At 38.8% G+C, this 26,771-nt stretch overlaps 1 protein-coding gene across 2 annotated transcripts in view; it reads left to right on the top strand.

Moving 5' to 3' along the window:
• LOC118880767 (cytochrome P450 3A24-like) overlaps window positions 1-26,487 on the top strand; it is a 43,474-nt gene extending 16,987 nt beyond the window's left edge. For both annotated transcript variants that reach the window (XM_036824691.1, XM_036824692.1), the window contains 6 exons: window positions 4,869-4,996; window positions 8,721-8,787; window positions 11,726-11,886; window positions 14,331-14,557; window positions 23,107-23,269; window positions 25,945-26,487. In XM_036824691.1, the coding sequence (XP_036680586.1) occupies window positions 4,869-4,996; window positions 8,721-8,787; window positions 11,726-11,886; window positions 14,331-14,557; window positions 23,107-23,269; window positions 25,945-26,040 (842 nt within the window). In that variant the 3' untranslated portion in view covers window positions 26,041-26,487. The remainder of the gene's footprint in view (window positions 1-4,868; window positions 4,997-8,720; window positions 8,788-11,725; window positions 11,887-14,330; window positions 14,558-23,106; window positions 23,270-25,944) is intronic.
• The last annotated feature ends 284 nt before the right edge of the window (window positions 26,488-26,771 follow it).

Raw genomic sequence — 26,771 nt, 5'->3', positions numbered from 1 at the left:
ATATATATACACACACACACACAATTGAATATTATTCACCCAGAAGAGGAAGAAAATCCTGCCATTTGCCACAAAGTGGAAGGACCTAGAGGGTATTACGTTAAGTGAAATAAGTCAAACAGAGAAAGGCAAATACTTATATGTAGAATAAAAAAAAACTAAACTAAAAAAAAAAAGAAAGAAGAGGAAGAAAACCAAACTCATAGAAAGACAAGATCAGATTTTTGGTCACCAGAGGTGTGGGTTGAGTGGTGGGAGAATTGGATAAAAGTGGTCAAAAGGTATAAATATTCAGTTGTAACATAAAAAGTACTGAAAGTGTAATGTACACTGTGAGTATAGCTAACACTGCTGTATGATATATTTGTACATTACTAAGAAAGTAAATCGTAAAAGTTCTCATCACAGGGGAAGATTTTTTTTGTAACTATATGAGGTGAGGAATGTTAACTAAACTTATGGAGTTAATTCCACAATATACGTATGTTAAGTCATTATGCTGTACCCAAACTAATACAGTACTGTATCTCAACTATAACTCAGCAAAGTTGAAAAAAAAAGGGTTTTAGTACATTCAAAGATACGTGCAACCATCACTACAGTCAATTGTTGCACATTTTTGTCAACTCACAGGCCCTGTTCCTGATAACTGTCACCTCTCACTCCTCTTAGCCCTAAGCAACCACTAATCTACTTCCTACCTCTTTAGATTTTCTTATTCTGGACACTTCTTATAGATGGAATCATATATGTGGGCTTTTGTGGCTGGCTTCTTTCATTTATCATGATGTTTTCAAGGGTAATCTAAATTGTAGCATATATCAGTACTTCATTTCTTTGTATGGCCAAATAATATCCCATTATATGGACATTCTGCATTTTGTTTATCCATTCATCAGTTGACAGACACTTGGGTCATTTCCAGCTTTCGGCTATTATGAACAGTGCTGCTATGTCCATTCATGTACAAGTTTTCGTTTAAATACCTGTTTTCAATTCTTTGGGTATGTAGTCAGAGGTGAAATTGCTGAGTTATATAGTAACTCTGTGTTTAACTTATAAGTAACTGCCAAACTGTTTCCCCACAGTCTTTTTTAGGTAAATGTCTATTCAAATATTTTGCCCATTTATAGTTGGATTATATTCAGTACTTCTGTTGTTGAGTTGTAAGTGTTCTTTTTATATTCTAGGTAAGAGTCCCTTATCAGACATGATTTGGAAAGTTGTTTTTTTTTTTCCTTTCTGTAGGTGTCTCTTCACTTTCTTGATAGTTTGCTTTAAAGTGCAAAATTTTTTATTTTCATCATGCACGAATTCTTTATTTTCCTTTTTTTCCCTGTGCTTTTGGTGTCATATCTAAGAATCCATTGCCAAATCTGAGGTCATGAAGATCTACCCATTGGTTTTCTTCTAAGAGTTGTATAGTTTTAGCTCATATGTTTAGGTCTTTGATTTATTTTGAGTTTATTTTTGTATATGGTGTAAGGTAAGGGTCTATTTCATTCTTTTGCATGTAACTATCCAGTTATCCCAGAACCTTTTATTAAAGACAATTTTGTCTCCATTGAATGGTCTTGTAACCCTTCTCAACATTCAGTTTACCATAAACAAGTGGATTTATTTCCAGAGTCTAAATTTTATTCTATTTATCTATATGTCCATTCTTATGCCAGTATGACATTGCCTTGATTATTATAGGTTTATGATAAGTTTTGAAATCAGCAGTACGAGTCCTACAACTTCATTCTTTTTTTTTTTTCAAGATTGTTTTGGCTCTTCTGTGCCCCTGGCAATTGCATATGAATTTTAAATTCAGCTTTTCAGTTTCTACAAAGAAGCCAGCCAGAATTCTGATAGGGAATGCATTAAATCTGTAGAGTTGCTGTCTTGACAATGTTTAGTATTCTTATACATGTACATGGGATGTTTTTCATTTACTTAGATTTTCTTTATTTCAACAATATTGCAGTTTTCAGGGTAGATGTTTTACACTTCTTTTGTTAACTTATTCCTAAATATTCTTTTTTTATGTTATTATAAATAGAGTTATTTTCTTAATTTCACTTTTGGGTTATTTATTACAGTGTGTAGAAATAGAATTGATTTTGTATATTGACCTTGTTTCCCGAAACCCTGTTGAAATTGTGTATTAGTTCTAATAGGATGTTAGTGGATTATTTAGGATTTTTTATATACACGATCATGTTATCTGGTAGAGGAGTTTTACTTCATTTTCTATACGGATGCATTTTATTTCCTTTTGTTGCCTAATTACCCTGGCTAGAACCTCTAGTACAATGTGGAGTGGAAGCGATGAGAGAGGCTTCCTAGTCTTGTTTTTTTTTTTTCTTCTTTAAATTATACATATGTATTTTATTTACACTTTGTATTTGATATATTTCATGATAAACATTTTTTTTTCCATCTTAACCATTTTTTAAGTGTGCAGTTCAGCGGTATCAAATACGTTCACATCGCTGAGTAAAAATCACCTCTGTCCATCCCCGTAACTGTTTCCATCTTGTGAAGCTGAAGCTCTATATGCATTAAACAATAACTCCCTGTTATTCCTTGCCCCCAGCCCCTGGTAACCACCAGTCTACTTTCTGTCTTTATGATTTTCCTAGTCTTGTTCTTAAACTTAGGGAAAGTTTAAGCTTAGGGGAAGCATGCAGTCTTTCATTATTAAGTATAGTGTTAGCTTAGTTTTTCGTAGATGTCTTTTCTCAAATTGAGGAAATTCCCTTCTGTTCCTGTTTGTTGAGTATTTTTATCACAAGAGAGTGTTGGGTTTTGTCACATGCTTTTTATGCATCTATTAGATAATCATGTGGTCATTGTTTTTTATTCCTTTGACATGGTTTATTATAACACTTTGTATTCCTGGGATAAACCCCACTTGGTTATGGTGTGTATCACTTTTTAAATATTATTAGATTCAGTTTGCTAGTATTCTGTTGAGGATTTGTGCACCCATGGTATAAAGTATGTTGGTCTGTAGCTTTCTTTACTTGTGCTGGTTTGATTGATTGATTAATTGATTGATTGATTGATTGAAGCAAGGTATAGTGACTTTATTTGGAAAGCCAATAGACCAGGAAGATGGTGGACTAGTGTCCCAAAGAACCATCTTATCCAATTTGCCTGGTTTTAGTACAGATTCATACAATTTGGAAGTGTTCCAACATCTTCCACTTTTTGGAAGAGTTTGTTAAAAAAAAATGGTGTTAATTCTTTAAATATTTGGTAGTATTCACCATTGAAACCATCTAGACATAAGCTTTTCTTTGCCAAACTGTGGGTGGTTTCTTGATTACTGACTAAAACTTTGAACTTCTTATAGGTATATCAGATTGTCTATTTCTTTTTAAGTCAGTTTCTATAGTTTGTATCTTTCTAAGAATCCATCCATTTTATCTAAATTGTCTAATTTATTGCCATACTGTTGTTCATAGATTACTTTTTTGTATTGAAGTTAAGTTAATTTACAATGTTGTGTTAGTTTCAAGTGTACAGCAAAGTGATTCAGCTATGCAGACACACACACGTATATGTATTCTTTTTTAAAAAGCAATTAATTAATTAATTAATTTTTGACTGCGATGGGTCTTCGTTGCCGCGCGCAGGCTTTCTCTAGCTGCGGTGAGTGGGGCTACTCTTCACTGTGGTGCGCGGGCTTCTCACTGTGGTGGCTTCTCTTGTTATGGAGCATGGGCTCTAGGTGCATGGGCTTCAGTAGTTGTGGCTTGCGGGCTCTAGAGCACAGGCTCAGTAGTTGTGGCGCAGGGGCTTAGTTGCTCTGTGGCATGTGGGATCTTCCCAGACCAGGGATCAAACCCGTGTCCCCTGCATTGGCAGGCAGATTCTTAACCACTGCGCCACCAGGGAAGTCCCTGTATATGTATTCTTTTCCAGATTCTTTTCCTATAGGTTATTACAAGTTATTGAGTATATGTAGATTTCTTTATAGTCCTTTTCATTTTTAAAATGTCAGTAGCGATTTCTGATGCTAACAATTTGAGTGTTTTCTCTTATTTTCTTGGCCAATCTATCTAAAAAACCTTTTCAAAACATCAGCTTTTGTTTTCACTGATTTCCTCCATTGTTTTTTATTCTCCTGTTCATTATAGTTTCTTCACTTATCTTTACTATTTTCTACCTTCTGCTTACTTTATGTTTTGTTTGCTCTTCTCTTTTCAGTGTATTAAGGTGGAAATTTAGCTTCTTGATTTGAGATCTCTGTTCTTTTAATATCTAAACATATAGCCATAAATATCTCTCTGAACACCACTTTTGCTCCATCCCATCAGTTTTGGTATATTGTGTCTTCATTTTTATTCATCTAAAAGTAATTTATGATTGCCTTTTGATATCTTCTACAACCTATTGGGTATTTAAGTGTGTGTTATTTAATTTCCACATATTGTGTGTTTCCCAATTTTCTTTCTGTTACTGATTTCTAATTACATTCCATTGTGGTGGAAAGACACTCACCATATTATTTATATCATGACTTTTATTTTTTAAACTGCACAATTAATTGAAGTAACAGATTACAGTCTGGTTTATCCAAAGAGATGCTAGTCCAAGAATTAAAGGCCATGAGGTCCCAGAATGTAATCCAGTTCCTTTGGTCAATCCAAAGATGCAGAAGGGGCCACTGATCTCACTGCTGTAGTGATGGCCCCTATATGTGGACTTGGCCTTGCTCAGTCATTGGCTTGGAAGTCTGAGCAAAGGTCATAGAGGCCATGGGTCATGATTGGGTATCGTGGTGGTTTTACTTTCTTGATTGGTAGAGCAAATTACGATTGCTCCAAGTAAACTTTGCATTTTCACTGTGCTTCCTTTTATCTTTTTCCCTACAGTATTCTTTCCATTCCTCACCCCAGTCTTTGAAGCATTAAATATTACTCTGTTTCCAAAAAGTTCTTTGAATTTTTTAACAAAGTCTGTAAAAAGGATAAAAGAGAGTCGCCTCAAAGATAAACAAACGGTAAAGTCTGGTGGTGGTTACATGAGGGGGTTCACTTTTTGATAATTTATTGAGCTGTACACATATTTCTTATGCATATCTCTACATTTTTTAAAGGTAGATAGAAAACTATAGAGTTTAGAATAGGAGAGCTCTAAAATTTGGGGGGAATGAATAAGGAGGAAGTTGGGGGAGGAAATAAGAGTATGAGCCAGAGAGCAATATTTAAATATAATAATAGGCATGCCAATTAGTATGTCACTGCATAAATATTATTTAGATAAGGAGTTTACCACTTTTTTTCAATAAATGGTTAAGGGATAAAAGTTGCTGATTAAAAATGATTTCACTGGTATTTCACCAAATATTAGCTTGGCAAAGAATCACTTCAGTTCCAAGCTTCCTATTTCACAGGTTGTCCAGTGGAAGGCCCTGTCAGGCACCTGATGCAGTGTAGTCATTTTAAAAGTTGAGCCCACTCATAGTTGGAGTGGGCAGGAGTCTTCTCTGGCCAATGAAGCCACAAGTGGGTTAACCCAGCTTTGCCTTCATGAGGGCTGGAGGCCAGCACAAGGATGTCTGCAGGTTAGGGGACAGGGCTGGGTACTCAGGATGTCACTGAAGAATGTGTAGCATTCTGGAAGGGTGAAGGGCTTGAAGATGCTTCTACAAGCGCTGCTGATGAACTCTGCAAATATCAGGGGATTAATTTATGTGGTCATTAATTAAGAATTAAAGTTGGAGACAAGCCTCTTAGACAGCCTCATCCACCAGAGGGCAGACAGCAGAAGCAAGAAGAACTACAATCCTGCAGCCTGTGGAACAAAAACTACATTCACAGAAAGATAGACAAGATGAAAAGGCAGAGGGCTGTGTACCAGATGAAGGAACAAGATAAAACCCCAGAAAAACAACAAAAAGAAGTGGAGATAGGCAACCTTCCAGAAAAAGAATTCAGAATAATGATAGTGAAGATGATCCAGGACCTCGGAAAAAGAATGGAGGCAAAGATCGAGAAGATGCAAGAAATGTTTAACAAAGACCTAGAAGAATTAAAGAACAAAGACCTAGAAGAATTAAAGAACAAACAAACAGAGAGGAACAATACAATAACTGAAATGAAAACTACACTAGAAGGAATCAATAGCAGAATAACTGAGGCAGAAGAACGGATAAGTGGTCTGGAAGACAGAATGGTGGAATTCACTGCCGTGGAACAGAATAAAGAAAAAAGAATGAAAAGAAATGAAGACAGCCTAAGAGACCTCTGGGACAACATTAAACACAACAACATTCACATTATAGGGGCCCCAGAAGGAGAAGAGAGAGAGAAAGGACCTGAGAAAGTATTTGAAGAGATTATAAGTTGAAAACTTCCCTAACATGGGAAAGGAATTAGCCACCCAAGTCCAGGAAGCGCAGAGAGTCCCATACAGGATAAATCCAAGGAGAAACACGCTGAGACACATAGTAATCAAATTGGCAAAAATTAAAGACAAAGAAAAATTATTGAAAGCAGCCAGGGAAAAATGACAAATAATATACAAGGGAACTCCCATAAGGTTAACAGCTGATTTCTTAGCAAAAACTCTACAAGCCAGAAGGGAGTGGCATGATATATTTAAAGTGATGAAAGGGAAGAACCTACAACCAAGATTACTCTACCCAGCAAAGATCTCATTCAGATTCAACGGAGAAATCAAAAGCTTTACAGACAAGCAAAAGCTAAGAAAATTCAGCACCACCAAACCAGCTCTACAACAAATGCTACAGGAACTTCTCTAAGTGGGAAACACAAGAGAAGAAAAGGACCTACAAAAACAAACCCATAACAATTAAGAAAATGGTAATAGGAACATACATATTGATCATTACCTTAAACATGAATGGATTAAATGCTCCAACCAAAAGACACAGGCTCAGTGAATGGATACAAAAACAAGACCCATATACATGCTGTCTACAAGAAACCCACTTCAGACCTAGGGACACATACAAACTGAAAGTGAGGGGATGGAAAAAGATATTCCATGCAAGTGGAAATCAAAAGAAAGCTGGAGTAGCAATACTCATATCAGATAAAATAGACTTTAAAATAAAGAATGTTACAAGAGACAAGGAAGGACACTACATAATGATTAAGGGATCAATCCAAGTAGAAGATATAACAATTATAAATATATATGCACACAACATAGGAGCACCTCAGTACATAAGGCAACTGTTAACAGTTATAAAAGAGGAAATCAACAGTAACACAATAGTGGGGGACTTTAACACCTCACTTACACCAATGGACAGATCATCCAGACAGAAAATTAATAAGGAAACATGAGCTTTAAATGACACAATAGACCAGATAGATTTAATTGATATTTGTAGGACATTCCATCCAAAAACAGAAGATTACACTTTCTTCTCAAGTGTGCATGGAACATTCTCCAGGATAGATTACATCTTGGGTCAGAAATCAAGCCTCAGTAAATTTAAGAAAATTGAAGTCGTATCAAGCACCTTTTCTGACCACAACGCTATGAGATTAGAAATCAATTATAGGGAAAAAAATGTAAAAAACACAAACACATGGAGGCTAAACAATACACTACTTAATAACCAAGAGATCACAGAAGAAATCAAAGAGGAAATCAAAAAATACCTAGAGACAAATGACTACGAAAACACGATGATCCAAAACCTATGGGTTGCAACAAAAGCAGTTCTAAGAGGGGAGTTTACAGCTATACAAGCCTACCTCAAGAAACAAGAAACATCTGAAATAAACAACCTAACCTTACACCTAAAGCAATTAGAGAAAGAAGAACACAAAACCCCCAAAGTTAGCAGAAGGAAAGAAATCATAAAGATCAGATCAGAAATAAGTGAAGAAGAGATGAAGGACACAATAGGAAAGACCAATAAAACTAAAAGCTGGTTCTTTGAGAAGATAAACAAAATTGATAAACCATTAGCCAGACTCATCAAGAAAAAGAGGGAGAAGACTCAAATCAATAGAATTAGAAATGAAAAAGGAGAACTAACAACTGACACTGCAGAAATTCAAAGGATCATGAGAGATTACTACAAGCAACTATATGCCAATAAAATGGACAACCTGGAAGAAATGGACAAATTCTTAGAAAAGCACAACTTTCCAAGACTGAACCAGGAAGAAATAGAAAATATAAACATACCAATCACAAACACTGAAATTGAGATTGTGATTAAAAATCTTCCAACAAACAAAAACCCAGGACCAGATGGCTTCACAGGTGTGGTGTGATGAATTGGGAGATTGGGATTGACATATATACACTAATATGTATAAAATGGATAACTAATAAGAACCTGCTGTATAAATAAATAAATAAATAAAAGAATTAAAGTTGGAGGGAAAACAAGGACTGAAGTCATGGATCTTTTCCTAAGCAAACAGGTATGACAGGAGAGAAAGCACATAACTCTTTAGTTAAGAAGCTGTTTCAAAAGCCAGAGAAACCAAAGATCAGAGAGAGGGAGGACCAAAAAGCAGTTGGACATGATGGCTGGGTTTCTCTCAGGGAAACATCATGCTCTCCAAGATTTGTAGGTGGATGTTTTGTTCACTGAGGACTTAGTCAGTACTCGTCAGCCTTCAGCTCTTTAAGGGGCCATATTCTCAGGAAAGAGGTGTGAAATATGCACTCCTGATTTATTTCTGTCTTCACAAGTAACTTTCTGCCATTGACATTTCTCTTTCTGTTTCCAGCATCGAGTGGATTTTCTTCAGCTGATGATTAACTCCCAGAATTCCAAAGAAACTGACACCCATAAAGGTAACCAAGGAGATCTTCAGAGGGGCCACTGTCGGTGGGGCGCAGAGCTAGGGGGTGGTTGTGAAAATGTGCAGGAAGTTTTCCAGGCAGCTGGGGATTTCTGCCAAGTTGAAGGAAGACACATGGTCAGATAAAAATGGTAGCCAAAGATACTTCATAGGTGTATGCAGGCACAACTTTGTTCAGAGCTTGAAGGGCAAGTATAACAAGGATGTCATGCCCATCAGTCAGTCATGGTCTGTGGATCACCTACCGCCAAACCTCCGGGGAGCTTGTTTCCAATGTCAATTCTCAGGCTCCTCCAGACCCAATGAGTCAGAACCTCTGCCTGGAAATTTGCATCAAGACTTTATCCCATCAGGAGGCACATTGCCCCAGTGTTGGTTGCCCCTTAACTTGGAACACTTGGTTAAAGTTGTGTTCACTAGCTTAGCCTACTGTAAATTTCAATTTTTTCCTTTGTCATCAACAAGTACCTTATGGGAGAAGCCTTTGAGACTGGAAATATACTGTTTCTCTTCAAATTGTCACCCACTAGTTTTACCATCCATGGATGGTTTTTGACTGAAACCATTGTTACTATGGTGGTTGCAATATGATGACTTTCTAATTCCATCATTCTTCTGTATTTATGAATTGATGTTCTTTTGTAGGGAGAGCTCTCCATTCTCCCCCAGTCATTTATTTGTTTATTTATATCAGCATGATCTCATGTATAACTAACTTACTCTCTTACATCATTCTTCATTTTGATTTTCAGGTTCTTTCAGTTTTGTCCACTGGAGCTTTTTCAAGTGCGATCTTGTATTCTTTTTTCTTCTTTCTTCTTTTTAAATCTTTTTTTTTTTTAAACGGACTATTTTTTAGAGCAGCTAGGTTCACAGCGAAATTGAGTGGAAAGTATAGAGATTTCCAGTATATACATCCTACCCCAACTACACACAGCTTCCCCACTATCAAAAGATGATACCAGAGTTGTGCACTTGTTACAATCAATGAACGTACATTAATACATTATTATCACCCAATGTCTATAGTTGACCTTAGGGTTCATTCTTGGTGTTGTACATTCCATGGGTTTTTGACAAATGTATAATGAGCTATATCCACCATCACAGCACACAGAGTATCCAGTATTCTTTTTTTTTTTTTTTTTTTGCATTATAAATAATTCTTTAATACCTCCATGAATATCCAGTATTCTTTAATCTATCATTTTCTGGGAACTTCCTCACTTTCTGATGTAAGACAGTTCAGGTTTCTCTTTTATTTCCCCTGAGTAGCCCTGGAATCAGCCATTTTTTCCCAAGGAACTCTGGTTCCCTTTAGTGAGAAATGGTATTTAGAAATCAAAATCTGGGATCTTAGGAATGCTCATTGCTACTAGGGTTTCTTTGCTTCTGGATCCTCTCAGTGGACAAAGTTAAGAACATCAAATATATTTATACAAGACTGATGAACATAAGGATTTCTATATCACCCATAACCAGTGATATAAACAGCCTTGCTCTTTCAAACAAGAGGGCCCTGATCTTTAGTTTATTCCATGACATGAATACTCCCATGTGGTTAATTTCAAGCTATGAATGGTTTGACAACCATCTCACAAAATTCTTGAATTTTAAAAAAGTGTTCTTGAGCAGGGACGAGCTGACGCCAGCACACCACTATAAATATATCTAAAACTATGTGTAGATCTTTTTCACACTCATTTTGTATTATTTGTGTGTGTGTGTGTGTGTGTGTGTGTGTGTGTGTGTGTGAATTGCTTGGTTGGGGCAGATACCATGTTGATCTGAGTGCTCTAAGTAACTAAAGGTCCTACTTCAGTCCCATCAAATAGATAAGAGCCTGATCACGCTTGGTCTCTTGGGAGAAAATAAAAAGAGAGACCTATTTATAATTACATGGGCTGTTTAGTGAGGCTAAAGGAGAGCAAAGAGAGGGGGCGTGTGCTGAGAAGATGACATTCAGGCCATGATTGAATAAGCGTTGCTAATTCCACTCCCTGGACCCTATTTTTCTATATTGCGTGCTGACTAATACCCTTCTAGGGACACATTCTTCCTTCTGCTACTTTAATGCCATTGGTTAGACTAGGGTCAATCACAACTCTTTTAGCTTTTAGTCAATCTCTGTAGTTTCCATACATATCTGAGATCCCCCAGAGAAGACTTATGCCCCAGGTCTTCCATTGCCTGATGCCTGTCAAATGTATAATCCATGCTTCTCAGGCCAGGTTTTGCTCGCAAATCATCATATATATATATATATATATATATATATATATATATATATATATATGAAAGTTCAGACTCTGATTCTGTAGTTCTAGTTTAGGATTGAAGACTCTGAATTTCTCATAAGTTCCCGGATGTTGGTGATGCTCATGGTCCGTCAACAGACTTTGAGTAGAAACAGCCTTATGTTGTTCTCTTAAGTTCGCACAAACATGTTTAGATAAAAGATAACTTCATTTTCCCTATAATATAGCCTTAGTCTTGTAAAATCTGCCAAAGAATCAAGTTTTACTTTAGCTAGAATAATTTAAATTATTCTGGAAGAGAATGTTACCCCATATTAATAACAGCTAAAGCACTTTTAGGATTCTCCAGGGGACATACTAATAGTACTGTGTAAGTTAGACAAAAATGCTGTCACTTGAAATTACCCAGCTGTGCCGTGAGGGAGGTGGCGTAGTCAGGAGCAGGGGCCGAGGAGAGTATAGACACTGGGGAAAACTGGATTCAGACAATTCTTGCTTTTTTCTGGCTCTTTAAGGAAGACATGAGAATGCAAAGCACTACTAGTTTAATTTTCAATTGCTTTTACATTTTCCCACTAGGGATTTGGCAGTTTCATTTGGATTTCTCATCATCTAAACTGTGATGTTTTATATTGATGTGGTTTATCTAAAATGTCTCTTCTCTCCTTTTAGTTCTGTCTGACACAGAACTCATGGCCCAAAGTATTATCTTTATTTTTGCTGGCTACGAGACCACTAGCAATTCTCTTTCCTTCATTATATATGAATTGGCCACTCACCCTGATGTCCAGCAAAAGCTGCAGGAGGAGATTGATGCAACTTTCCCCAATAAGGTGAGTGATGATACCTGGAGAGAGAGGGGGAAGATGAAGCCTTAGCAAGAATGCCTCCTCATCACTTCTTAGAATATATTTGCAGAAAGCATGAACCTCAAATCTTTAACCTGTGCTATTTAGGAAGGATCTAAAGCATACAAAACAAAGGGGAAAACATAGGTTATGTGTGGTACACACAGGAATATAAGTACTGTGGAAAAAGCGCTGGTACTGGCATATCATATATTACAGTATGCCATGTAAAACTCACAATACCTCAGTGGCATCTAACAGTAAGCATTTATTGCTCCAGTGTCTGCATAGTTAGTTATCTGTTGATATGGCTGGACTTCCTTGGTTCTGGGTGTTGGCTGATGTAGGCTGGCCTTGGCTACGCAGTCGGGGTGACTCAGCTCCACACGTGCTCCACATGTGTCTCATACTCTACATGTCTGCTTCTCAGGGCAATGGCGGATGGCACAAGCAGGAAGCCCAATCATGTGGGTGACTTTCAGATTTCTGCAAGCACCACACTTAGCCAACTTTCCACTGGTTCAAAGTGAGTCACCTGGCCAACGCGAGTCAGAATGGGAGGCACCACTGGGTTAGATGACAAAGGGCATGGACCCAGGAAGGGCTGGAGAACTGGGACCATGAATTCAGTCTACCGCCCTGGGTAAACTGCTGACTAGGAGGAGCCTTGTAACAACAAAGGGCTTAAAGTAGGAAACAGAGGATGTGAGTTTGAGTCCTGGCTGTGGTTTTAGACAAGTTTTATCGCCTTTCAGAATCCTGAGTCCTTCAAATACAAGATAAGGATAGATTGCAGTGCCTACCTAAGTTAGAGATGATCTGTCTTCTCTGGTAAATCTCATATTGGGATTCTTTTGATGCAATAAGGTGAAAAGGTCACTAAGAGACAGGCTAGCTAAAGCATTGTGTTCTCCCCTTTTTATAATAATACTTATAATAACAACACTATTGGCTAACATTTGCTTCTTATGATATATGTCTATCTAAGTACTTTCTAGTTATAAATGAATCTAACCTTCATAAAATTCTGTATAAGTCAGGAGAAGCTAGGTTATGCCTCAGTAACAGGTTAGCCCTCAAATCTCAGTGGCTTTACAGAGCAGAGGTTTCCTTCTAACCCACGTCTACATGACCAGCATGGCTTGTTAGCGGAGAATGGGAGCGGGCAGCTCCGCTCCACAGCGTTACTCAGGGATACAGGCTAAGAGTCTCCACCTTCCTGTAGCTGCCTTATCTGGAACATGAGGACTTCCTGTTGTCCGGGGAATAAGGGACTCGAGCGCTGCTCACTGGCTTTTCAAATGATTTGTCCCCGATCTGACATAATCGCCTCAGTTCACAGCCCATTGGCAAAGCTGGTTTCCTGTAACTTCAAGTGGGCTGGGAAATACAGGGACTACATGGATACTGGGTGAGCAGTGAGTGTCTCTGCCACACAAGCCTATGAAGTGTCAACTCTAATTATCTCCATGTAACATTTCAGAAACCTGAGCGACAGAGAGATGAAATACTTTCACATACTAGTCGTGTACCTAGTGGTGAAAACGCCAACCTATGTGCCAGGGTGTCTGTCTCCTGAGGCAACTCTTACCCTCTACAATGTTGCCCCTTAAATATAACCCCACGTGACAGCCACGTGTCACCCCCACTGGTCTCAGATCTCTGCCAAGAGTGGAATTCTTTGTGGTGTGAGGAGAGCTGGCCTCTGGGGCTGGAGTGGCTTGTTTAGACCTTCAGACCTTACAGTCACCCCTGCAGGGACAATAGGAGACTGTTCCAGCAACAGAGGCTGTGGCTGAGGGTAGGGGTCTCATCCTCTTGTAACTTTCCCTGGATCTGAAATTGTGTTCCTTGTAGCACCCAATCTTGCTTTTTGTTTTCGTATTTGGTTTAAAAAGGAACTCGTTTCTCCCCAAATTATTTATAGAGTTTTCATATAATATAGTGCTTCCAAACTTTATATGTATAATGAAAAGAATTAGCAGTCAGGAGTTTTCAACTAAAAACCTTTATGTTGAACAGGGGATTTGCTCTTTTATACATTTCTTTCCTTGGTACAGATGTGTGGCCTCACTTTCAAAAGGAAACAGTGACTTTGGCCTATTTCACTTAAGACTAAGGGTCATAGTCTATTGGTCACATTTGTTCTCATGAGAAAGAAAATACACTAGATGATAACGTGCGGGATTTCAGGCCCTGTTTAGGGCATTGTCCTAACATCTCCCATAGTCATAACTACTCTACACACCTCTGTGGGCCATTGAGCAGGTCAAAGCACATGATAGATATTAAAATGTCTATAAATGCTAAGGTCCTCTACCAATTTAAATTATTCCCTGGAGCTCCTAACATTTCAATAGGACTACACAGATGGAGTTGAAGGTTGATCCGAAATCTTAATTTATCGAAATCTCTTTTTCTCTTCCCAGGCACCTCCCACCTACGAGGCTCTGGTACAGATGGAGTATCTTGACATGGTGTTGAATGAAACTCTCAGAATATTCCCAATTGCTGGTAGACTTGAGAGGGTCTGTAAGAAGGATGTGGAAGTCAATGGGGTGTTCATTCCCAAAGGGACGACAGTGGTGGTGCCACTCTTCGTTCTTCACAACGACCCAGAGCTCTGGCCAGAGCCTGAGGAGTTCCGTCCTGAAAGGTACAAGACCCTGAGGAAAGGACACCCACCCTGATCCTTTTGGTGCCTGCATATTTTGACAACTCTCATTATAGTTGACAAATGGGTGATCATGCAATAATTTATTTGTATATCTTTTTACTGTTGGAAGATTTTTCTCTTTAAGGGTGTTCATTATGTGAGTCAAAATTATGCAAACTATAGACTAGAAAAAGAAAATTATAGCTGTCTACATTCCTAATACCTTAAGATAGGCCTCATTGATAATGTGATATATGTCCTTATGGACATTTTTCTATGCATATATAGATTTTAAAAACAGGATGGTATTATACTTTATTTGGTTTTGAACTTCTTACTTTATTTAACAGTAAAGTATAAACAACATTCTATGTGTATATGTTTGTATGCATAGGCCATAATTTACCTAACCACTGTCTTTTTATTTCCTTTAAGCCTTTCTCTCTGTTCTCTCTTAGCTCTCTGAACTCACCCCATGTTCCCACATTCCATCATTATACTTTCTTTTTTTTTTTTTTTAAGAAATTCACGTTCTTTTATTTATTTATTTATGACTGTGTTGGGTCTTCGTTTCTGTGCGAGGGCTTCTCTAGTTGTGGCAAGTGGGGACCACTCTTCATCGCGGTGCGCGGGCCTCTCACCATCGCGGCCTCTCTTGTTGCGGAGCACAGGCTCCAGACGCGCAGGCTCAGTAATTGTGGCTCACGGGCCCAGTTGCTCCGTGGCATGTGGGATCTTCCCAGACCGGGGCACGAACCCGTGTCCCCTGCATTGGCAGGCAGATTCTCAACCACTGCGCCACCAGGGAAGCCCCCACATTCCATATTTTTAAACATTGGCTACATTTCGTCTAGCATTACTGTGAGAGTGCAGGCTGGGGACCTAGAGGTCTCGTCCCTGGTGGTTCAGGCAGCCTCACTGAGGACGGAGGTGCACACAGGTGCCCTGGTTCTGTCTGTGGCTGCACACCTGGGTCAGGTCCCTTCTACCTCAGTATTTGGTGACTTTCCAAAGTGAAGTCATCTGCTCTCTAGATGTCTGAGATTTCCTCCTTGGACGGGTCTTGAGCATCCTCTTCTGGGAATTCAGAGCCAAGATCTGGTATGGGTACAGATTGGACCCTGGAAAGAGGTAATGCTCTCCCATTTACTGTATGGTAAGCAAAATTTGGAATGAACTTTTTAGGCCAGTACCTGAGATCTAGACCTTTATTACACCCTATCAGCTCCCTGATGGCCAAGAGTTGTTTTGTTTGCCATGGTGTCCTGAGTACTAGCACAGTGGTGACACATAGCACTTATTGACAGAAGAGTCAGAGTGGACCAAGTCCTCTGTTTTCTGGGCCAGGGAACCTCTGCAGTTCCTCCAAGCTCAGTAGCTCCCTGTCCTGCAGCTTCACGAACCTGGAACCAGAGACCACTCACTGTACTTCCCTTTGATTCATTCAGTCGTCAAGCAGAGAATAAATGCTCACCTGTGGGTCAGGGACTGGACCAGGCAGTGAGAAATCCAAAGGTTAGGAAAAAAGCCCATTATGGAGAATTTTAAAAATATTCACAAGTATGTGTGATTTGACACGTACACAGGAATATTCTATAGGCACAAGCCTATGAAATACTTCATTAAAAAATTTTTTTAAACATCTTTATTGGAGTATAATTGCTTTACAATGGTATGTTAATTTCTGTTTTATAACAAAGTGAATCAGCTCTACGTATACACATATCCCCATACCTCCTCCCTCTTGCGTCTCCCTCCCATCCTCCCTATCCGACCCCTCTAGGTGGTCACAAAGCACCGAGCTGATCTCCCTGTGCTATGCGGCTGCTTCCCACTAGCTATCTATTTTACATTTGGTAGTGTGTATAAGTCCATGCCACTCTCTCACTTCGTCCCAGCTTACCCTCCCCCCTCCCCGTGTCCTCAGGTCCATTCTCTACATCTGCGTCTTTATTCCTGTCCTGCCCCTAGGTTCTTCATAACCTTTTTTTTTTTTTAGATTCCATATATATGTGTTAGCATACGGTATTTGTTTTTCTCTTTCTGACTTACTTCACTCTGTATGACAGACTCTAGGTCCATCCCCCTCACTACAAATAACTCACTTTCGTTTCTTTTTATGACTGAGTAGTATTCCATTGTATATATGTGCCACATCTTCTTTATCCATTCATCTATTGATGGACGCTTAGGTTGATTCCATGTCCTGGCTATTGTAAATAGAGCTGCAATGAACATTGTGGTACATGACTCTTTTTGAATTATGGTTTTCTCAGGGTATATGCCCAGTAGTGGGATTGCTGGGTCGTATGGGAGTTCTATTTTTAGTTTTTTAAGGAACCTCCATACTGTTCTCCATAGTGGCTGTATCAATTTACATTCCCACCAGCAGCACAAGAGGGTTCCCTTTTCTCCACACCCTCTCCAGCATTTATTGTTTGTAGATTTTTTGATGATGGCCATTCTCACTGGTGTGAGGTGATACCTCATTGTAGTTTTGATTTGCATTTCTCTAATGGTTAGTGTTGTTGAGCATTCTTTCATGTGTTTGTTGGCAATCTGTATATCTTCTTTGGAGAAATGTCTATTTAGGTCTTCTGCCCATTTTTGGATTGGGTTTTTTGGTTTTTTGCTATTGAGCTACATGAGCTACTTGTAAATTTTGGAGATTAATCCTTTGTCAGTTGCTTCATTTGCAAATATTTTCTCCTATTCTGAGGGTTGTCTTTTTGTCTTGTTTATGGTTTCCTTTGCTGTGCAAAAGCTTTGAAGTTTCATTAGGTCCCATTTGTTTATTTTTGTTTTTATTTCCATTTCTCTAGGAGGTGGATCAAAAAGGATCTTGCTGTGATTTATGTCATAGAGTGTTCTGCCTATGTTTTCCTCTAAAAGTTTGATAGTGTCTGGCCTTACATTTAGGTCTTTAATCCATTTTGAGTTTATTTTTGTGTATGGTGTTAGGGAGTGTTCTAATTTCATTCTTTTACATGTAGCTGTCCAGTTTTCCCAGTACCACTTATTGAAGAGGCTGTCTTTTCTCCATTGTATATCCTTGCCTCCTTTGTCATAGATTAGTTGACCTTAGGTGGGTTTATCTCTGGGCTTTCTATCCTGTTCCATTGATCTATATTTCTGTTTTTGTGCCAGTACCATATTTTCTTGATTACTGTAGCTTTGTAGTATACTCTGAAGTCAGGGAGCCTGATTCCTCCAGCTCCATTTTTCTTTCTCAAGATTGCTTTGGCTATTTGGGGTCTTTTGTATTTCCATACAAATTGTGAAAATTTTTATTCTAGTTCTGTGAACAATGCCATTGGTAGTTTGATAGGGATTGCACTGAATCTGAAGATTGCTTTGGGTAGTATAGTCATTTTCACAGTGTTGATTCTACCAATCCAAGAACATGGTATATCTCTCCATCTGTTTGTATCATCTTTAATTTCTTTCATCCATGTCTTATAGTTTTCTGCATACAGGTCTTTTGTCTCCTTAGGTAGGTTTATTCCTAGGTATTTTATTCTTTTTGTTGCACTGGTAAATGGGAGTGTTTCCTTAATTTCTCTTTCAGATTTTTCATCATTAGTGTACAGGAATGCAAGAGATTTCTGTGCATTAATTTTGTATCCTGCTACTTTACCAAATTCACTGATTAGCTCTAGTAGTTTTCTGGTAAAGTGTTTAGGATTGTCTATGTATAGTATCATGTCATCTGCAAACAGTGACAGCTTTACTTCTTCTTTTCCGATTTGGACTCCTTTTATTTCTTTTTCTTCTCTGATTGCTGTGGCTAAAACTTCCAAAACCATGTTGAATACTAGTGGTGAGAGTGGGCAACCTTGTCTTGTTCCTGATCTTAGTGGAAATGGTTTCAGTTTTTCACCATTGAGAATGATGTTGGCTGTGGGTTTGTCATATATGGCCTTTATTATGTTGAGGTAAGTTCCCTCTCTGCCTACCTTCTGGAGGGTTTTTATCATAAACGGGTGTTGAATTTTGTCAAAAGCTTTTTCTGCATCTATTGAGATGATCATATGGTTTTTATTCTTCAATTTGTTAATATGGTGTATCACATTGATTGATTTGCGTATATTGAAGAATCCTTGCATTCCTGAGATAAACCCACTTGATCATGGTGTATGATCCTTTTAATGTGCTGTTGGATTCTGTTTGCTAGTATTTTGTTGAGCATTTTTGCATCTATGTTCATCAGTGATATTGGCCTATAGTTTTCTTTCTTTGTGACATCTTTGTCTGGTTTTGGTATCAGGGTGATGGTGGCCTTGTAGAATGAGTTTGGGAGTGATCCTCCCTCAGCTATATTTTGGAAGAGTTTGAGAAGGATAGGTGTTAGCTCTTCTCTAAATGTTTGATAGAATTCACCTGTGAAGCCATCTGGTCCTGGGCTTTTGTTTGTTGGAAGATTTTTAATCACAGTCTCAATTTCAGTGCTTGTGATTGGTATGTTTATATTTTCTATTTCTTCCTGGTTCAGTCTTGGAAAGTTGTGCTTTTCTAAGAATTTGTCCATTTCTTCCAGGTTGTCCATTTTATTGGCATATAGTTGCTTGTAGTAATCTCTCATGATCCTTTGTATTTCTGCAGTGTCAGTTGTTACTTCTCCTTTTTCATTTCTAATTCTATTGATTTGAGTCTTCTCCCTTTTTTTCTTGATGACTCTGGCTAATGGTTTATCAATTTTGTTTATCTTCTCAAAGAACCAGCTTTTAGTTTTATTGGTCTTTGCTATTGTATCCTTCATCTCTTTTTCATTTATTTCTGATCTGATCTTTATGATTTCTTTCCTTCTGCTAACTTTGGGGTTTTTGTGTTCTTCTTTCTCTAATTGCTTTAGGTGTAAGGTTAGGTTGTTTATTTGAGATGTTTCTTGTTTCTTGAGGTAGGCTTGTATAGCTATAAACTTCCCTCTTAAAACTGCTTTTGCTGCATCCCATAGGTTTTGGGTCGTCATGTTTTCATTGTCATTTGTTTCTAGGTATTTTTTGATTTCCTCTTTGATTTCTTCTGTGATCTCTTGGTTATTAAGTAGTGTATTGTTTAGCCTCCATGTGTTTTTATTTTTTACAGATGTTTTCCTGTAATTGATATCTAGTCTTATAGTGTTGTTGTCAGAAAAGATACTTGATACAATTTCAATTTTCTTAAATTTACCAAGGCTTGATTTGTGACCCAAGATATGATCTATCCTGGAGAATGTTCCATGAGCACTTGAGAAGAAAGTGTATTCTGTTGTTTTTGGATGGAATGTCCTATAAATATCAATTAAGTCCATCTTGTTTAATGTATCATTTAAAGCTTTTGTTTCCTTATTTATTTTCATTTTGGATGATCTGTCCATTGGTGAAAGTGGGGTGTTAAAGTCCCCTACTCTGATTGTGTTATTGTTGATTTCCCCTTTTATGGCTGTTAGCATTTGCCTTATGTATTGAGGTGCTCCTATGTTGGGTGCATAAATATTTACAATTGTTATATCTTCTTCTTGGATTGATCCCTTGATCATTATGTAGTGTCCTTCTTTGTCTCTTATTATAGTCTTTATTTTAAAGTCTATTTTGTCTAATATGAGAATTGCTACTCCAGCTTTCTTTTGATATCCACTTGCATGGAATATCTTTTTCCATCCCCTGACTTTCAGTCTGTATGTGTCCCTAGGTCTAAAATGGGTCTCTTGTAGACAGCATATATATGGTTCTTGTTTTTGTATCCATTCAGCCAGTCTATGTCTTTTGGTTGGAGCATTTAATCCATTTACATTTAAGGTAATTATCAATATGTATGTTATTATTACCATTTTACTATTACCATTTTCTTAATTGTTTTTGGTTTGTTATTGTAGGTCTTTTCCTTCTCTTGTGTTTCCTGCCTGGAGAAGTTCCTTTAGCATTTGTTGTAAAGCTGGTTTTGTGGTGCTAAATTCTCTTAGCTTTTGCTTGTCTGTAAAGGTTTTCATTTCTCCATCGAATCTGAATGAGATCCTTGCTGGGTAGAGTAATCTTGGCTGTAGGTTTTTCCCTTTCATCACTTTAACTATGTCCTGCCACTCCCTTCTGGTTTGCAGAGTTTCTGCTGAAAGATCAACTGTTAACCTTATGGGGATTCCCTTGTATGTTATGTGTTGTGTTTCCCTTGCTGCTTTTAATATTTTTTCTTTGTATTTAATTTTTGATAGTTTGATTAATATATGTCTTGGTGTGTTTCTCCTTGGATTTATCCTATATGGGACTCTCTGTGCTTCCTGGACTTGATTAACTATTTCCTTTCCCATATTAGGGAAGTTTTTGACTATAATCTCTTCAAATATTTTCTCAGTCTCTTTCTTTTTCTCTTCTTCTTCTGGGACCCCTATAACTCGAATGTTGGTGTGTTTAATGTTGTCCCAGAGGTCTCTGAGACTGTTCTCAATTCTTTTCATTCTTTTTTCTTTATTCTGCTCTGCAGTAGTTATTTCCACTATTTTATCTTCCAGGTCACTTATCCGTTCTTCTGCCTCAGTTATTCTGCTATTGATTCCTTCTAGAGAATTTTTAATTTCATTTATTGTGTTGTTCATCATTGTTTGTTTGCTCTTTAGGTCTTCTAGGTCCTTGTTAAACGTTTCTTGTATTTTCTCCATTCTATTTCCAAGATTTTGGATCATCTTTACTGTCATTACTCGAATTATTTTTCAGGTAGACTGCCTATTTCCTCTTCATTTGTTTGGTCTGGTGGGTTTTTACCTTGCTCCTTCATCTGCTGTGTGTTTCTCTGTCTTCTCATTTTGCTTAACTTACTTTGTTTGGGGTCTCCTTTTTGCAGGCTGCAGGTTCATAGTTCCCACTGTTTTTGGTGTCTGCCCCCAGTGGCTATGGTTGGTTCAGTGGGTTGTGTAGGCTTCCTGGTGGAGGGGACTAGTGCCTGTGTTCTGCTGGATGAGGCTGGATCTTGTCTTTCTGGTGGGCAGGACTGCATCTGATGGTGTGTTTTGGGGTGTCTGTGACCTTATTATGATTTTAGGCAGCCTCTCTGCTAAGGGATGGGGCTGTGTTCCTGTCTTGCTAGTTGTTTGGCATAGGGTGTCCAGCACTGTAGCTTGCTGGTCGTTGAGTGGAGCTGGGTCTTAGCGTTGAGATGGCGATCTCTGGGAGAGCTTTCGCCGTTTGATATTACGTGGAGCCGGGAGGTCTCTGGTGGACCAGTGTCCTGAACTCGGCCCTCCCACCTCAGAGACACAGGCCTGACACCTGGCCGGAGCACCAAGACCCTGTCAGCCACACGGAATTATCAAGATAGTGGTCACTGGCAAGTGAAACCACAAGAGAAGAGGCCCGTGCTATGCCTGGTCCTGCTGAGCAATTTTCAGACTTCAGCTCATTCTGGCAAGAGGGCGACTGGGTCAGCGAGGCAGGGTGGGGTCTGTGAGGCGGGCGGCGCTCAGCTGGTGCGCGGCCTGAGGGGGCCGGTCGAAGCCCTCGGGGAAGGCCAACGGCGGCCCAGCCTCTGGCCTCCTGCAGCTGTGGCCTCTTAGGGGTCTCCCTCCCGGCGTCAACTGGCTCTCACTCCTGCTTTGGCGGCTGTGCCTTTACCCTGAGCTTCTTCACTAGGCGAGCACTCCCTGAGGTGACACGCAAAAAGCACGGGCCCAGCTGAAGCGCAAGAAACGGGGGCGGAGCCACCTGAAATACTTTCAATGTACCTGTATGTGCACATTCCCTGCTTAACAACCATCAGCCCATGTCTCTGTCCCATCCACATGCCACTGCTGCCCTTCTCCATGTTATTTTAAGTCACATTGTCTGTAAATATTACAAAATGTTTTGCAAAATAGGGCCTCTTTAAAATATACATAACTGCAACGCCATTATCACTTTCCCCAAATATACATTTTTTCCTTGACATATTCAAATATCGAGGAGTCAAATTTGAATAGAACAGATGTCTAACCATCAAGGAATTTATAGACTAGTGGAACAGATAGACAAGGAAATCAGTGATTATTCTGGAGTAGAGTCATATGCCCATGTACATATTCTGACCTAAGCATCCCCTGTGTGTGGGAGAGAAAGACAGAGAGACAGACAGAGAATGTCACAAGGGAATTGGAAGGGAAAGGAGAGGAAAACAATTGAAAAATAACAATTTAAATACTCAGAAACGTTTCTCCAGCTTCCTTCCCCCATGAGCACATGACCAACATAAGTGTGCGTGGAGATGGGAACCCATGTTTCCTTCAGTCAGTCTCATTTCCTAACTGCCATTCAGAGTGTGAACATCTCACCACCCTGAATGTAATTTTAGTGTTTAAAGATAAATTTTCTTTAAACAGCATTTATCTCATCTCCTCAACAGGAGTGAAAGCTCCTGTAGAGTCAGGGGAATGGGAAGGACCTGGAACTTTCCATGCTCACACATAATAACCACAGCAGGATTCAATGACTAGACCACACAGATATCTCTTATGCTACTGGTCCAAGAGTTAAGTTAAAACCTCAGATCTGGAGCTCTTGTGGTTTTTCTGTTTCATTAACTTGTCTCATCTACTTTTATGATTACAGGTTCAGTAAGAAGAACAAGGACAGCATAAATCCTTACACATACCTGCCTTTTGGAACTGGACCCCGAAACTGCATTGGCATGAGATTTGTTATCATGAACATGAAACTTGCTCTCGTCAGAATCCTGCAGAACTTCTCCTTCAAACCTTGTAAAGAAACACAGGTCAGTAGTTAATTTTCTGCATGAATAACATTTTATTGGGAGTTTTTTTTTTTTTTAGCTGATGGGTCTCTATATATCTAAGCATGTTATCAATTCAAAGAATAATTTATTCTATTAGCCAGAGAATCTGTTTGGAGCCATCTGAAATCTTTAATTGTCAATCATCCATGGAGGGCTAAGTCTGTGGCCTTATAAAGCCCCAACTATAAAGGTCATCTAGAGTCAATGCAGTTAGCATGAGATGATTATACACAGTGCATTGAACTTCAGAAACATCTTAAATTTGGTTTCAAGTCCACTGGAATGCAGGGAAGTGTGTGCACAGTCATGAGAGCACACACTGAACAGTCATGGCTTTTCAGTGATGCTCTTCCCTGCCAGAACTTACAGAAGCTCTCCTGACAGCGGTTCTCAGCCTCTGCTTGTATAATGAAATTGATGGGGAGCTTTAAAAAAGCCTTGATGCCTAAGTCATCTCAGACTTTCTAAAATAATTCACCCGGAGTGTGGCATTCAAAGCGGCCCCACTGATTCTCCTGTGCAGCCACAGTGAGAACCCCTGATGGAAAGCATTTCTGCCAGATGTGAAGGACTCCCACAGCCCCCTCACCTTCCAGGGGTCCTGCTGCCATCAAGATGGGCTCCCTTTACATTCTAATAATAACTCTCTGTGTGCTCTTCCCCGCCCCCATTCTATTCTTCCCCCTTCAAGTTCTAGTTCAATCCCGAGCCCCTCCCTGGAGCCTTCCCCACCCAGTCCAGAGCCCACTCTCCCCTCTGCTCTGTTATCAGTTCCCACAGGCTGGCATCATGGTTCCTACCACCTAACTTAACACTTTGTCATGGAACCATCCAGTTTGGTTCTTATATTTTCTTTGCCCCTAAGAATGCCCTTAACTCTAGCTCCTCATTTTATTCCTTTAATAAACTCCCAATGCTGCCTTGCTGTCATCCAGTAAATGCTTGAAGAGTGACTTTCAGTTGATTTAGAGTTCTGGGACACAAATTATGTTCAGTTTGAACTTTTAAAATATAAAAAAATGACATGTAAGTGCATGCTTAGTGTGTGTGTGTCTATTTGTCTGCAGGGGAAATATATGTATGTCATATGAAATTTTAAAATACAAGGTGTTACGTGTATAGAAAGATCTGGAATCTCTCCTCTGAGGAGCACAAAGAACAGTTGCCATTGTTCATTCATATCAAGCACGGCCCTGTACTAAGGCTTATTTCTAGGAGTCACACATTTAGTAAGCAGCTGCCCCACTTGAGTAGGCTTTCTCAGGGAAGGGGAGGATAGAGACGGTTTCCGTTTTACTTGTGGGCATCTGTGTGTCCATACTGTAGGTGTGTACAGACAGGGGACTTAGCCCTGAGAGAAAGGGGGCCTCTGGCACACCTGGGAAGGGCAGATGCTCCCTGAAGCTCCACCCAGGCATCCACAGGCTGGGGCTTCTCCCTCCACGACAATTTGCTTGCCCTTCAGTCAACTGAGATGAGAAGGTCGCTGTTGGTTCCCCCAACTCTGAAGGAGTGACTGGGTGAGAAAGGGGCTAAAAGTCTCAGACCAAACACTGTGGTCATCAGAAGTTTACCATTTGCACTACACTTGGAGCCAGGAGGTGTTAAGAAACAGACATAATGCTTCACAACGACCTCTTCCCATCATGAAACTGGGTGGATTCTACTGGGAGAGGTGATTGGACGCTTTAGAAGTTGAGGAATGTGCTTACAATTAAAATTGTAATACCTACTCAGGATTACCTTGTAAGTTCCAACATACACAAAATTACCTCTATATCCTTTTCCGAGAAATTTTGCCATAATGCCTAATAATCTGATATGTTTTTAAAACTCAGTATTTTTGCTTAAAATTTAAATCAATAAAGAACACAGGCCAACCTGATTTTGTATCAAGCCTGGTACAGAATAGGTGCTCAATAGATATTTTGCAGAATGAATGATGGATGAATTCTTTCACTATCCCTCTTGACACAGCTTATAGAATAAATATAAAGAATCAAAGATAGGTAGGGAGAATTGAATGAAGGTGTGCAAAAGGTACAAACTTCCAGTTATAAATAAGTACTAGGGCTATAATGCAAAACATGATGACTATTGTTAATATTTCTGTATGGTATAAGAGAGTAGGTCCTAAGAGTTCTCACAAAGGGAAAATAATATTTATTTCTTTCTCTTTTCCTTTCCTATCTATATGGGATGATGAATGTTAACAAAACTGTGGTAATAATTTTATGATATATGTAAGTCAAATCATTATGCTGTACACCTTAAATTTATGCACTGCTGTAAGTCAACTATATTGCAATAAAAATGGAAGTTAAATTCTGATAGGACATGATAAGGGAATACCGTGAACAACTGTATTCCCATATGTTTTATAATACACGTTAAATAGACCAATTCTCTGAAAGACACAAACTATTAACATTCAATCAAGAAAATATAGATATCCTGGCTGTCCCTATATCTGTCCCTCTATCTATCAAACATATTGAATCAGTAGTTTAAAAAAATCAAATATACATGATGCTAAAAGTAGCTTTTACATGTTTGTAAAGCATTATTGTCCATAATGTATCTCGTCTACTTTGCTTTTTTTTGTTGGTGGGGCTCCATTAATCGGTTCTCATGTGTTTGTTTAAATGTTGCAGATCCCCCTGAAATTGGTCACTCAAGGACTTACGCAAGTGGAAAAACCTGTTGTCCTAAAAGTTGTGTCAAGAGATGCGACCATAAGTGGAGCCTGACTTTCTCGAAGGACGTGGGCTTTGATCTTCAAGGAAGCTGTATCTGAGAACACCTGAGACTTTACTTACTTTGTGATAAAACCATTAAATGAAGATGGGCTTCACCTACTGCCCTTGATGGATGACTAGGTATTCTGCCCAATCATTTAGCTTTCTCATTGTCTATGTGGAGTGTTATATATTGCATCATATAAAGGAGGTGACAAGTAAGTGCCGGATACTCAACTTCATGGGTCCTCCTAGGACCACCTCCATCCACCTCCAGTTAGTACCATCTACTCCTCCTGAGCACTGATCAGAACGAAAATTTCTCAACAAACTCTAATGAAAATAAGAATGATTGTGGTGACTGAAGTAGTGACATTTATCTCACAGATTTTATTTTGAATATTCTAAATTAAATATTATATTGAGCAAGTCAATAAATACCTCTTTACAAAAGTATTATCTGATGCCTTTGTGCACATAAGGGGGAATGTATACAGCAGAATCAGAGAGATTCAGGGACTAAATGCTTTTGACCATCACAATCCCTGGTGGGTGGGGCCTTTTAAAAACTCCAGGTTGACATATTAAATAGGTAAGAGTTCATTGACTGTGACTTTGCCCAGTGCTTAGAAATCTGCCTTTTAAATCTACCTTTATAGTTTAAATCTACCTTTTTTGGAGCACATATGTTTTCTTTCTTTCTTTTTTTAAAATTTATTTATTTATTTATTTTTGGTTGCGTT

This window comes from Balaenoptera musculus, chromosome 15, assembly GCF_009873245.2.
Source record: "Balaenoptera musculus isolate JJ_BM4_2016_0621 chromosome 15, mBalMus1.pri.v3, whole genome shotgun sequence".
NCBI lineage: Eukaryota > Metazoa > Chordata > Mammalia > Artiodactyla > Balaenopteridae > Balaenoptera > Balaenoptera musculus.
This window is presented reverse-complemented; position numbering and strand designations above follow the sequence as displayed.